The sequence below is a fragment of the Myotis davidii genome, unplaced genomic scaffold (assembly GCF_000327345.1).
Source record: "Myotis davidii unplaced genomic scaffold, ASM32734v1 scaffold187, whole genome shotgun sequence".
In the NCBI taxonomy this organism is placed as follows: domain Eukaryota; kingdom Metazoa; phylum Chordata; class Mammalia; order Chiroptera; family Vespertilionidae; genus Myotis; species Myotis davidii.
The window spans coordinates 610747-623732 of record NW_006383018.1 but is presented as its reverse complement, the minus strand read 5'-3'; the positions used below and the strand labels follow the sequence as shown (position 1 = coordinate 623732).

The following is a 12986-nucleotide window of genomic DNA, read 5'->3' as shown; positions in this document are numbered from 1 at the left end:
TGCTTTATATTTTCTCACAGTACTGACCCAAATATTCTGTCTATATATTCTTTATTCTTTTATTCTAGTTACCTATCTCCCCTCCCCCTCCAAAAAATGTAATCTTTATAAGGGCAGGGAATTGGTCTTTGTTCCATACTTGCTCAGAGTAGTGATTCTTACATAACAGTTGCACAATAAATATTTGTTGAATAAATGAGTAAAAATGATTTTTCTATATTTCCCCACTTTGGGTTCTTAAAATTTCAGATAATTCTATCAAAAAGAAATATATACTACTTAATAATTTAATGTTATAACCACAATCAGATATCTATTCATAGCTTTAAAAATATCAAACCCCAAACATAAAATCATGCATACAGTTTCGAGATCTTCATATTTTTGCAAGCAACATTCACAATATCCTTTTTTTTTCTTCTCTTTCAATTGGAGTTGAGTTGGGATTCCATCACATTTATCGCCATCCATTTGGATTCTGATAGAAATATATGACAAAAGGATTAACTGCTGAACATAAGGAATAATAAAAATCAAACAGAATCTGCCGTAATCTGCACAGTTTTGTATCAACAAATACTTGTAACGTTTTTCTTTTTAAACAATTGAGAAGCAAACTAAGAACATAATGATGATTCTTGAGCATATTTCAGATCACTTAAGAAAAACAACACATTTTAATTATTTGCAATTTCAATCCCTTTTCCCCCCATCTATCTAGTTTCTAAATATGACACACTTAAAAGAAATTCAGACTTAAAATCTATCCAAGGGGCAATAAAAATATATGGGGGGAGGGGACCATAAGAGTGAACGAACACACACACACACACACACACACACGCACGCACACACACGCGCGCGCACGCACACACGGCATTAATTATTTTCATGTTTGTTTAAGTGGATAAAAAGTTACTTAAAGGTTAAACCAACCTTAGTTTAACCTGAGTTTCCTTTTGGATGTTAGATGGCTTATCTATATCAAATGGACTGGAAGGCTTCTGAATAGAGTAATTTATATAAGGCATATTGGTCAGTGGAAGATAAAATGGTCTATAAAGTCTAAAAGAATAAAAAGAAAAATACATGAACATTTTTTATGGTTAAAGAAAACACATTTGATGTTTTATATTTTAAAATCATGTAATTCATCTGGAATCTGAAATAAACAACAGAAATGTTAGACTTCCCTTCCCAATTCTAGACCCATTTTTTTTAACACATAAAAACAAGCTTAATTGTGGTAAAATACACGTAACAAAATGTACTACCTTAACCATTTTTAAGTGTATAGTTCCATCGCATTAAGTACATTCACAATGTTTTGTAACCATGAACACTATCCATCTCCAGACCCTTTGCATCTTGCAAAACGGATTTTATACCCTTGAAACAGTAACTCCCCATTCTTTTCCCCACCAGCCAGACAACTACTATTCTACTTCCTGACTGTATGAATTTAATGACTCTAGGTACCTCTTTAGATAGAATCATGCAGTTTTTTTTTTTATTTCACTTTGCATAATGTCCTCACAGTTCTTCCACGTTGTAGCATGTGTCAGAGTTTCATTCCTTTTTAAGGTTGAATAATATTCCAATGTCTGCATATACATTATCCATTCATTTTGGCTATTGTGAATAATGCTATGAACATATATGTATGTGCATATATCTCTTCAAGAACCTGCTTTCTATTATTTTGGATGTATACCCAGAAGTGGAATTGTTGGATATGGTATTTCTAATTCTTTTGAAGAACTTCCATACTGGTTTTTCCATAGCGGATGCAAAATTTTCCAATCCTGCCAACAATGCTCAACACTTATCTTCTGTCTTGTTTGTTTATAATGGCTATCCTAAAAGATATGAGGTATACTGTAGTGTAATGATTTGCATTTCTCTGATGAACAGCAATGCTGAACATCTTTTCTTTTCTTTTTTTTTAATATATTTTATTGATTTTCCACAGAGAAGAAGGGATAGGGATAGAGAGCTAGAAACATCGATAAGAGAGAAACATTGACCAGCTGCCTCCTGCACAGCCCCCAGTGAGGATGTGCCCGCAACCAAGGTACATGCCCTTGACTAGAATCGAACCTGGGACCCTTGAGTCCGCAGGCTGACGCTCTATCCACTGAGCCAAACATCTTTTCATATGCCTATTGGTAACTTGTATATCTTTGGGGAAATGTCAAATCCTTTGTCCATTTTTAGGTTATTTGATTATCTATTGTTGACTTTTTTATTTTAATCCTCACCTGAGGATATTTTTCCATTGATTTTTAGAGAGTGGGAGGGAGAAGGAGAGACAGAGAGAAACGATGTGAGAGAGACACATCCATTGGCTGCCTCCTGCACACATCCCAGGGAAATCGAGCCTGCAATGGAGATAAGTGCCCTTGAAGGGAATTGAACCTGACACCCTTCAGTCCTCAGCCTACACTAAATCCACTGAGCCAAACCGCCTAGGGCTTGACTTCTTTATATCAATGCCTTATTAAACATATGATTTGCAAATATCTTCTCCCATTCCATGGGTTCCCTTTTTCACTTTGTTGTAGCCTTTGGTGCACAGAAATTTATAATTTTGATGTAGTGCAATTTTATTTTTTTAATCTTTTATTGCTTGTGTTTTTGGTCTTATATCCAAGAAATCACTGCCAAATCCAGTGTCATAAAGCTTTCCCCTAGTGTTTTTTTCCAGGAGTTTTATAGTTTTGGGTTTTTAAGCCATTTTGAGTTTTGAAAACAAACAAACAAATGTCCTTTCCCCACTAAATGATCTTGACATCCTTGTCAACATGTGAAGATTTATTTCTAGGCTCTTTATTCTATCCCATTGGTCTATATATCTGCCTTTTTTTCAGCACCAAACTATTTTGATGACTGTAGTTTTGTACTAAGTTTTGAAATCAGGAAGTACAGATCTCCAACTTTGTTCTTTTCAAGACTGCTTTGGGTGTTCAGGGTCCTGTGAGATTCCATATGAATTTTAGGATAGATTTTTCCCTTTCTGTTAAAAAAGTCATTGGGATTCTGACAGGGAATGCACTGGATCTGTAGATCACTTTGGGCACCACTGACATCTTAACAATATGAAGTGTTCACATTCATGAACATGGAATATCATTTATTGATGTCTTCTCCAGGCCTAATTTTGAATTGCAGCCCGCCCCCCATAATAAATTTCATAAACAGAAGCATTCAACACACATTAATCACCTCAGTGAGTACCCAAGAGAATTAATTACACATCTAAATGAGTAATTAACCACACATGTCTGAGTAACTAGAAAGTCAAGGTAAAGAAATATGATTCCTCCATGCCAACTTAATTCTCTCACACCTTAATTTTCATTAATATTATCCTATAATATATGAGAGTGAGTTTAGAAAAACTACCACATAAAATGTTAAGACTCAGCCATCGCCAGGTAAGTGCAGCTGGTTAGAGCATTGTCCTGATACACCAAGGTTGTGGGTCTGATCACATATTAAGAAATCAACCAATAAATTCCTAAGTGGAACAACAAATACATGTTTCTCTCACACGCTCTCTCTAAAATAAAAAAGTTAGACTCAGATTTATATTTCCAAATAGCAACTAATAATTTCTTTTTAACAAATGTAGAAGCAATTATTAAGTAGTTGTTATAAATCATATGGTACTGTATTTACCCAGATAATGGTTATTTGAAACTAGAGGCCCGGTGCATGAAAATTCATGCACTGGAGGGGGGGAGTCCCTCAGCCCGGCCTGCCCCTTCTTACAGTCTGGGAGCCCTCAGGGATGTGAGGCGACCCGGCAGATTGAACTTAGATACTTACTGGCTCATATCTTCCACCTTTAGAAAAGGCTTTTTGAGTCTACCTGCTTGAAAACATATTAAAACATGGTATTAGATATTACAAATCCATGATTTAAAACAAACAAACAAAAAACTACTCTGGCTAAAAAACAAAACAAAACATACAACACACACAAAAAAATCACCAACTATGTACCCATTATCCATTTCATTTCAATTAGTTTTAAATCTCAGGTGAGTTATTTTACAATGTCAATCCATTTCAAAATAACAGAAGCTCCGTCTATATTCTGAGATTCTGAAACTAAATGGACCCCCCCACCCCAGCCCCCCACCATAGACCTACGAGTAGAATTCAGGAGGCTCAAGAGGTTCAACAGAAAAAAAAAACAAATTCAACTTTTATTTTTACTAACTTCTAACTGAAATTTGACATTTCCTTAAATTATTCATATAAGTATTACCAGTGCCGGTAATTTTTGGTACAAATCAAAACAGGTATTTTCCTATCATATTAATTACTACAGATATCTCAAAGCATCATTTATGTTCATCACTTTAAAATTACAGTAGTCAGAATCAGTTTTAGAGCTTGACTTTAATGTGTAATTAAAGCATGTATATTATTATTTCATTAAAAATTCTGTTAACTCAATCCAATATCATTTTCTTAGTAAACTAATAATTAAAAAAATATATTTTTTAAACAGATTGCTACATGGGTACAGGTTCTTAAAAAGACTAGGAACTACTGAGTAAGTCATCTGAAGTTATTTACATGATTTTTAAGAAAATTATTTTCTGTTTTCTATAGCAAACCAAACACATTTAAGTATATCAAAATACTTACTTCTTGTTTTCTGTATGCCAACACCTACTCTTTTCCCCTAAAAAAAAGAAAAATTTGATAGTGAAAATACTGGGTTTGATAGTATAGTGAAAATCGCAATTACCCTTAAATTATTTTTTTAAAACCATATAGGAAAAGAACAATATAAAAGAAAAAAAATTCATTATAGTCTATCAATTCCAGTCAAGCTGGAATACATCCAATCCCATTGATTATAACCGAAAGCTGAATAAAATACAATAAGCAACTACCTGCAGACTGAAAAGTAAGCAGAAGCAAGAATATTGTTGAAGGAAGTAAAAACTTAGAGAGAGGCTACCTTTAGGGGGTAAGTTTCCCATCCCCCCATCTTTCTCTTGCAATTTTGCCTTAAGGATGAACCAACCTATAGTCACGGAGTTGGTGGGAAGAGTGAAGCCAGTGATTACCTCTCCTATGCAAACCCCATCTTTCTAGCTAGAAAGAACCTGGAAAGAGGCTCCTGCAATCCAAAGATTACAAAGAGAATCACTGTATTATGTTCTCTTTGATTTCTCCCACCTTTTTGCCCTTTGGGTGGGCCCCAGCTATGAAATTGCAATTGTAAAAGTACCACAAGCAAATGAAATTGAGAAACCATGACTTTCTGACTAGAGAACTATAAAAAGGGTTACTTCATACTGGAGAGTGAAGGGGAAACCACAGATAATAGCAAGCTGGAGAAGGGGATCCCTAATTCCCTGTATAAATCCACATAAAAACCGGGGTTAACTCTAACTGCATATTCTAAGGACAGATACAAAGCAAGAGCTTTGAAAATTGGAACTATAAGATTCAAACTACACTGCCCAAGTCTTGGGCTAATCTATAAGTGATGCATATGCAGAACAAACAGAGAGCTCCATACAAGTCTTTGAAAACAGAAACCGAGATTAGAGCTGCCATCTAATTTGAGACAGAACTGATAGTCTGAACCAAACTTGATGACTGTCTGCAGCAGCAACAAAAATCAACCTTCTTTAAAGTATTATCATAGATCTGGAGCCTGTACAACATTTACAATGTCTAATACACATTCAAAAACTATTTGATAACAGTTTATTCTTATACTGGAGGCCTGGTGCACGAAATTCGTGCATGGGTGTGTGTGCCCCTCAACCCTCTCCAACCTGGAACCCCTCGAAGGATGTCCGACAGTCGGTTAAGGCCCAATCCTACTGGAATAGGGCCTAACGGGCAGTCAGATTTCCCTCTCACAACCCAGGACTGCTGGTTCCCAACTGCTCGCCTGCCTGCCAGCCTGATAATCCCCTAATCACTCCCCTGGCAGCCTGATCGAAGCCTAACTGCTCCTCTGCTAGTCCAATTGCCCTCATCTACCCTTCCTTGCAGGGCTGATACCTCCCAACTGCCCTCCCCTGCCAGCCATCTTGTGTGTTGGAGTGATGGTCAATTTGCATATTACCTCTTTATCAGATAGGATTATTTATTAATTATTGTATTATTTTTCCATACCAACAATCATAAACCTACTTTTGAACACCCTGTATAATAATAAAAAGATCCATTCACCAAGAGGACATAAAAATATTAGATGTGTACACACTTAACAATGCTCAGGACAAAGACTAAGTCATTAAGGTAAAATTTAAAATATTTTTAATTAAACAAAGATGAAAACAGGACATGTCAGCAACAGAAACTCTCATTCATTACTGGTGGGAATGCAAAATGGGATAGCCATTTTGGAAGACAGTTTGACAGTTTCTTATAATACTAAACACACTCTTACCATATGATCCAGCAACCATGCACCTTAGTATTTATTCAAATGAGCTGAAAATACAAAAACCTTCACATGGATATTTATATCCTTAATCTATATCCATAACTGGCAAACCTGGAAGCAACCAAGATGTCTTTTGGAAGGTGAATGGATAAACCATGGCATATCCAGACAGTGGAATTTTCAACTATAAAAACAAATGAGCTACCAAGTCATGAAGACAGGAACTTTTAAATGCCTAACACTAAGTGAAGAAGCCAATCTAAAAGGCTATACATATACTGTGATTCCAACTGTATGATATTCTGTAAAAGGTGAAATTATGGAAACAGTACAAAGATCAGTAGTTGCCAGAACTAAGCGGGAAGGGAGGGGTGAATAGATGGAGCATGGAGGATTTTTAGGGCATTGAAATTATATTTTAGGGTACTGTATGGAGGACATGTCACTATACATTTGTCTAAACCGAAAGGCAAAAGTAAACCCTAACGTAAACTATGGACTCTGAGTGATGACTTAATATAGGTTCATCAATTAGTAATACTCTGTTGTAGATTATTGATAGTAGTAGATGTTGTGTGTATACTGAAAACAAAGGGTATAAGGGAATATCTGTATCTTCTACTCAATTTTGCTGTGAACCTAAAGAAGCTCTAAAAAATAAAGTCTAGCTCTGGTTGATGTGGCTTCAGTTAGTTGGAGTATCATCCTATACACCAAAGGGTCACAGGTTTGATTCCCAGTTGGGGCATACACCTAGGTTTTGGGTTTGGTCTCAGTTGGGACATATATGAGAGGCAGTTTCTCTCTTACATCAATGCTTTGCTCCCTCTCTCTCCCCTACCTTGCCCTTCCCCCCTCTCTAAAATCTGGAAACATATCCTCGGGTGAAGATAAAATAAATAAAGTCTATATATTTTTAAAAATCTAATATAAAATGTTTGGGATGAAGCTAAAGCAGAGCTTAAAGGGAATTTACAGTAAAGGTGGTTCTTTAAAAAGGAGAAATAAAATAAAACTAGCCAGGCTGACCAAGAAAAGAAAAAAAGGCATACGATAATGATATTAGGAATGAAAGAGGAGACATCATTACAGACCCTATAGACATTAAAGGCTTAATAAAGGAATATTACAAACACTTTTGCCATCAATTTGACAGTTTTAACAATATGTACAAGTCCTTTGAAAAACACAAACTACCAAAGTACACTCAAGAATAAATAAACAACCCAAGGTTCCTCTGTCTAATAAAGAAGTTGAATTCATATTTGAAAAATGTCCAACGTAGAAAATTTCACACCCCAATAATCTTACTGGTAAATTCTACCAAACATTTAAAAAGTAAAACCGATTCTACAAAAACTTGTCTAGAAAATAGAAGAGAAATACATTCTAGCACTTTATAAGCACAGCATTATCTTGACATTGAAATCAAAGACATTGAAAGAAAAAGATGACCAATATTTCTCAGGCAAATATATGCAAAAAATCCTCCAAAAAAACACCCAAAACATGTTTCTGGTTAACTGGGGCGGGGGGGTGGGGGGTGTACCTCAAAGCACTTTAAATAAATTAGTGGAGCAAATACATTTATCCAACTTAAAAAATTAACGAGAGTATTTGTGAGAATATAATTAATGTGTTAAAATTTGTGGTATGTCTAAGATTTATAGCTGTCCATTTAAGACCCATAAATGCACCTTCATTGAAAAGTTTTACGTTTTAGTACTTGGCAAACCAAAATTATTCCAGAAACATTTCTTTTCTCATTCAAAAAACAAACAAAAAAACCTGCCAGAAGTGGAATCAAGTTGATCAATCAATCACACATCCTGGATTATAGAGATATTTGGTATTTTAATAATTTTTGTTTGGAGAGAAAAGTAAGATATTTTTCACACCCATGTAAAACAGTGGTCTGGGAGCATATGGGAAGGAAACTGATTGACTGCCATTCTCTCCCTTCCTCTTTCTCTAAAATCAGTAAAAACATATCCTTGGATGAGAATTAAAAAACAAAAACCAGCTTTTAACTTTTTTTCCTAGTGCCTGGCACACAATAGACAGAGTATTTGTTGAATACTAAATGAACAATGGAGGTTACATGTGTAATCAACACCTAGCATTTAAAGCTAAGACAGATCTGAACCCTCATAAAGTTTATATTGGATTTAAGGCACTGAAACCTGTTAATAAGTATCTTTTAAATCTTCCTCTCTTCTTCTATTACTACTTTTAAGCAGGCTTTCAACCTTTTGCCTGATTACAGACATATCATCCCAGAATACTCAATATGTGTGTGTATTCAGAATCCATAAATGTCCATTTGAGTTTAAATTTCCATCTACTTTTATGTTCAATCCAAATAATTTGCAAAGTGCAGTAGCATATTTAGCATATTTCAATAAAGGAATATCCACCCATCATTTTGCAAAAATCTGGGAATAGTCATTTGGAAATTTTTTTTTACTTGTAAATGAGACAACCAAACAAATAAAATATTAGCAATATTATTTAAATACTAAGTAAATTATCTGTTCCTTTCTGAACTCTTTATATTTTATATAAATTAAAATTTATTAAAAATGTGAAGTCACAAAGACTTTATGAATCATTGTATATAGCATGCATATATGGGTATTCATGATGTAAAATATTTCTTAATGAAAATTGTGTTCAAAGAGTTCAAAGGCCAATGTCCAACTGCTAGTCTTGCCAGCAAATATTCTTTACTGGCAATCAGATCTTTCCAAAATGCCTATCCAATCAGTTCCTCTGTTAATAATTTCGCAATAAATTTCCAAACCCTTCAAGAAAAAATCTAACTCCTTTATATAGTGTACAAACTCCTCTATACTTTTATGTGAACCCGCTAATTTTTCCAGCTTCATTTCTTGTCATTCTCTTGCTCTAAGAGTCAATATGTATTCCAATACAGAAAATTTGCAAAAACATGCCATCCTACTTATGACTTATGTCTTTACATATATTCTTCTATAAAATTTATTTTCCTTTTAGATCATATTCATTTAAGGATTGAGTGAAGAGAAGCAGACCACAAAAGAATGGTCTGACAGATAGACCCTATAAGAGAACTATGAATACAGTATCCAAGTTTACCTTAGGATATTCTGGCAATAATATATTCTACTTGGCAAAAAAAAATCCAGATACATAAACAAAAACCAAACTTGGATCACTTTCTTTAATTAACTTAAAAAGAAAGGAAAATAACATACCGAATCTCTTATAGCAGTGCTTGATTTCTTGAGTAAACACAATTCCTTTTTCTTTTGTTCAATGTAGTATCTTATGTCTTTATTAGAAGAAAGAAGGGTTTAAGATTAGCATTTTACCTTTGGAGTTAACAGGTATTTCTTGCAATCAGAATTTTCACTATGTAAAGTTTGGAACCAAGGGAAAGAAATATATAAGAAATAAAAGAAGGATAAAATCCTTACCATCAATATGAATAATTTTTACTCCCCACGATAAGGCATTTGACAATATACTATTTGAAGGAATAAAATCCTGTAAAAACAAAACAAAACAGTCTGATAGTTTTTCTAAGAAATTGCTATTTTTTAGCCGAAACCGGTTTGGTTCAGTGGATAGAGCATCGGCCTGCGGACTGAAAGGTCCCAGGTTCGATTCCCGTCATGGGCATGTACCTGGGTTGCGGGCACATCCCCAGTGGGGGATGTGCAGGAGGCGGCTGATCGATGTCTCTCTCTCATCGATGTTTCTGGCTCTCTATCTCTCTCCCTTCCTCTCTGTAAAAAATCAATAAAATATATTTTAAAAAAAAAAGAAAACTAAGAAATTGCTATTTTAAATGAGCTGAATTTAAAAATTATTTGAAACAATGTCACTGAACACTCTATAGCTACAACAGCAATGATAACACCAGTTTTTTCAAACCTGCTTAATATATTCCCATATTCTTGACAATTACTACACAATATAGCCTTACAGTAATTAGTTTCAAGAAATTATTCCATTTAAAAATACCAGGAGCTTCAGAAATCTTTAGTAATACTTTAAAAGACCACAAGATGGAGATGTTTCTTCATGAAAGTGGATTCTGTTCTTTGTAAAACAAGATACATGCTGATATTTAGGCTTTACCCATGAAAACAAGGAAAGATTTCAAGAACATCTATCTCTATTTTCTACTTGAGTTTTTAACAGGATATACACTGTTTTTAAAGTTACTACTTATACTTACATGATCCTTGATAGCTTTTTCAGCTAATAATTTTCCTCTGCTCAAACACACCTATAAAAAGACCAGAGAACAATCAAAAATAAAAAGTTTGATTGTGCCTCATTGAAAAAGGGAAAAAGCAAACACACCTATAACAAGACCAGAGAACAATCAAAAATAAAAAGTTTGATTGTGCCTCATTGAAAAAGGGAAAAAGCTAAACTGAATTGAATGTTGTCGAGACCCAAGGTCAGTTCTTTAGTAAATTCTATTTAACATGAAAAATGAAATAGCTAGGTTCCTCTGAAACCGTCTAAAATTTAGTAAGTTTACATTTTAGTTTTCCATTAAACTAAAGATGTAACTGTATATATTGTTTTATATGGTATTTCACTTTTTAAACAAAGCACCAGAAAAGCAGTTGAAATGCTGAGTTACAATTAATTTGGAACTAGTCACTGGTGTATAATCTCATTCCTCCAAAAAGCATGAACTAAAAAGATATATTAGGCTTCCTTGTTCTCCTCTGTCTTTGACATTTTTCTATGTATTTGTCTTTATCAAGTGGTATTTCTTATGTAACTCATTTCTTCGATTCCCTGCCCCAATTTTTCTTTCTTCGCAAGTGGCTACAGTCGATAAGTTGAGATTTTAAAATGATAATTACATTTCAATCTAAAAATAAGATGAACATTTTAGTTTTTAATCTCTTCCCTTTTCCACATCAAATTAAATCAGTTTCATTTATTCTTCACTGTATCTTCCAACTTATTGACAAAGGAGTATGATGTCAACAGATCTAGAATAGGGGTTGGCAAACTTCTACACATTTTAGGCTCTCCTGGCTTTGTAGTCTTTCCCAGCTATCCAGTTCTGACTTTATTCATTTACACATTAACTGGTTGCAGGAAGGCAGTAAACAATCAGTCAATAAGCAAACACATGGGTATTATGGCTATGTTCCAATAAAACTTTGTGAACAACAAAATTTAAATTTCATTTCAATTCCACTTGTCACAAAATATTTTGATTTTCTCCCTATTTGAAAATGTAAAACCATGCTTTGGCTTGAAAGCTATAAAAAACAGGTGATGGGCTGGATTTGGGCAGTGGCCATAGTTTGCTAAACCCTGCTCTAAAACAAACAAAATATTTCCATTTCTTCTTTAAACAATGACCCACTGTTACTTGTAAGTTATAAATTACTCTAAAAAATAAAGTCATACCATCATATCTAAATGCAAGGGTCTATTTTAGGAAGCAGAGTATAACTATACAAGCACTACTGGGGGGGGGGGAATCACCTTTCTGTCAAACAGCAGCCCTATTAATGACTGGAAAGCTACACATAATGTAGACATTGTTCTACCTAAGCAAACTCTGAGGCCAGCCTGCTCCTAAAAATCATAAGATCTTCAGGCTGTAGCCTTTACGAGCGACTCAAAGCACATTTAAGAGACTTACTGAATCTGGAGACTTAAATGAACTTCCATCATGGCTGGGATGAGGTGAAGTGGTTTCTGCAGTATATGCAGATTCTGGACTTGGTACAGGAGAAATCTGTCCAAAGGTTTGGGCAAATTTAGCTTCCTTTTTATTTGAAATAAGATAACTGATATCTTTGCTGAGAAATTCTTCAACTCGCTAAAGGAAAACAAAGTATTTTTAAGTGAGTCATATAAATCAGGCTTTTATATGCTAAGCCAGCTTTTTACACCCTTACCCTTAAGAGTGTAAAATGGTTTGTTTAAAGACAATTTCCCTACTAAAATGCTTGAAAATCATTACTTAAATGTCTGAATTTAAAAACACATGTACCAAGGTCAGTATTATTGACAATCATTCCCATCCAAAGGCAGGAAAATTGAAATAAGTGAAAACAAATACTAAAGACTCCTAAAATATTTTAAAGAGCTATACCTAAATTCTACAGGATCTCACAATATAAATAGGAAAATTTAAAAAATGAAGCAAAGTACTTATTAGATGAATTAATTTCATGTAAGCATTAAGCAGAATGTCCAGCTAAGGCCAGCAGTCCCCTTGGTTAAATGCAAATCACTACTTCCTTCCCCCACAGAATGTCTCTCATTCTGTGGGTTTTCATTAACCAGTATATAAAGTAAGTATTCACTTTTATTAATTCCAGACATTATAAACTCAAACGCCTACAAGGGCCAGCAGAAATATAAAGGAACTAGAGGCCCGGTGCACAAAAATTTGTGCACTCGGGGGAGGGGGGGGTCCCTCAGCCTGGCCTGTGCCCTCTTGCAGTCTGGGACCCCTCGGGAGATAATGACCTGCTGGCTTAGGCCTGCTCCCGGGTGGCAGAGGGCAGGCCCAATATTGGCC

General features: G+C 34.7%; 1 protein-coding gene across 4 annotated transcripts in view; it reads right to left on the bottom strand.

Moving 5' to 3' along the window:
• DBF4 (DBF4 zinc finger) overlaps positions 1-12986 on the bottom strand; it is a 25547-nt gene that overhangs the window by 4157 nt on the left and 8404 nt on the right. Inside the window, exons 3-10 of one of the 4 annotated variants that reach the window (XM_006779167.2) lie at positions 12099-12278; positions 10656-10706; positions 9889-9958; positions 9667-9743; positions 4663-4699; positions 3832-3877; positions 937-1065; positions 364-478 (exon numbers count right to left, since the gene is read on the bottom strand). In XM_006779167.2, the coding sequence (XP_006779230.1) occupies positions 364-478; positions 937-1065; positions 3832-3877; positions 4663-4699; positions 9667-9743; positions 9889-9958; positions 10656-10706; positions 12099-12278 (705 nt within the window). Of the gene's footprint in view, positions 1-363; positions 479-936; positions 1066-3831; positions 3878-4662; positions 4700-9666; positions 9744-9888; positions 9959-10655; positions 10707-12098; positions 12279-12986 lie in introns of those variants that run through there. The other 3 variants (XM_015558282.1, XM_015558283.1, XM_015558284.1) reach the window with 3 other exon arrangements.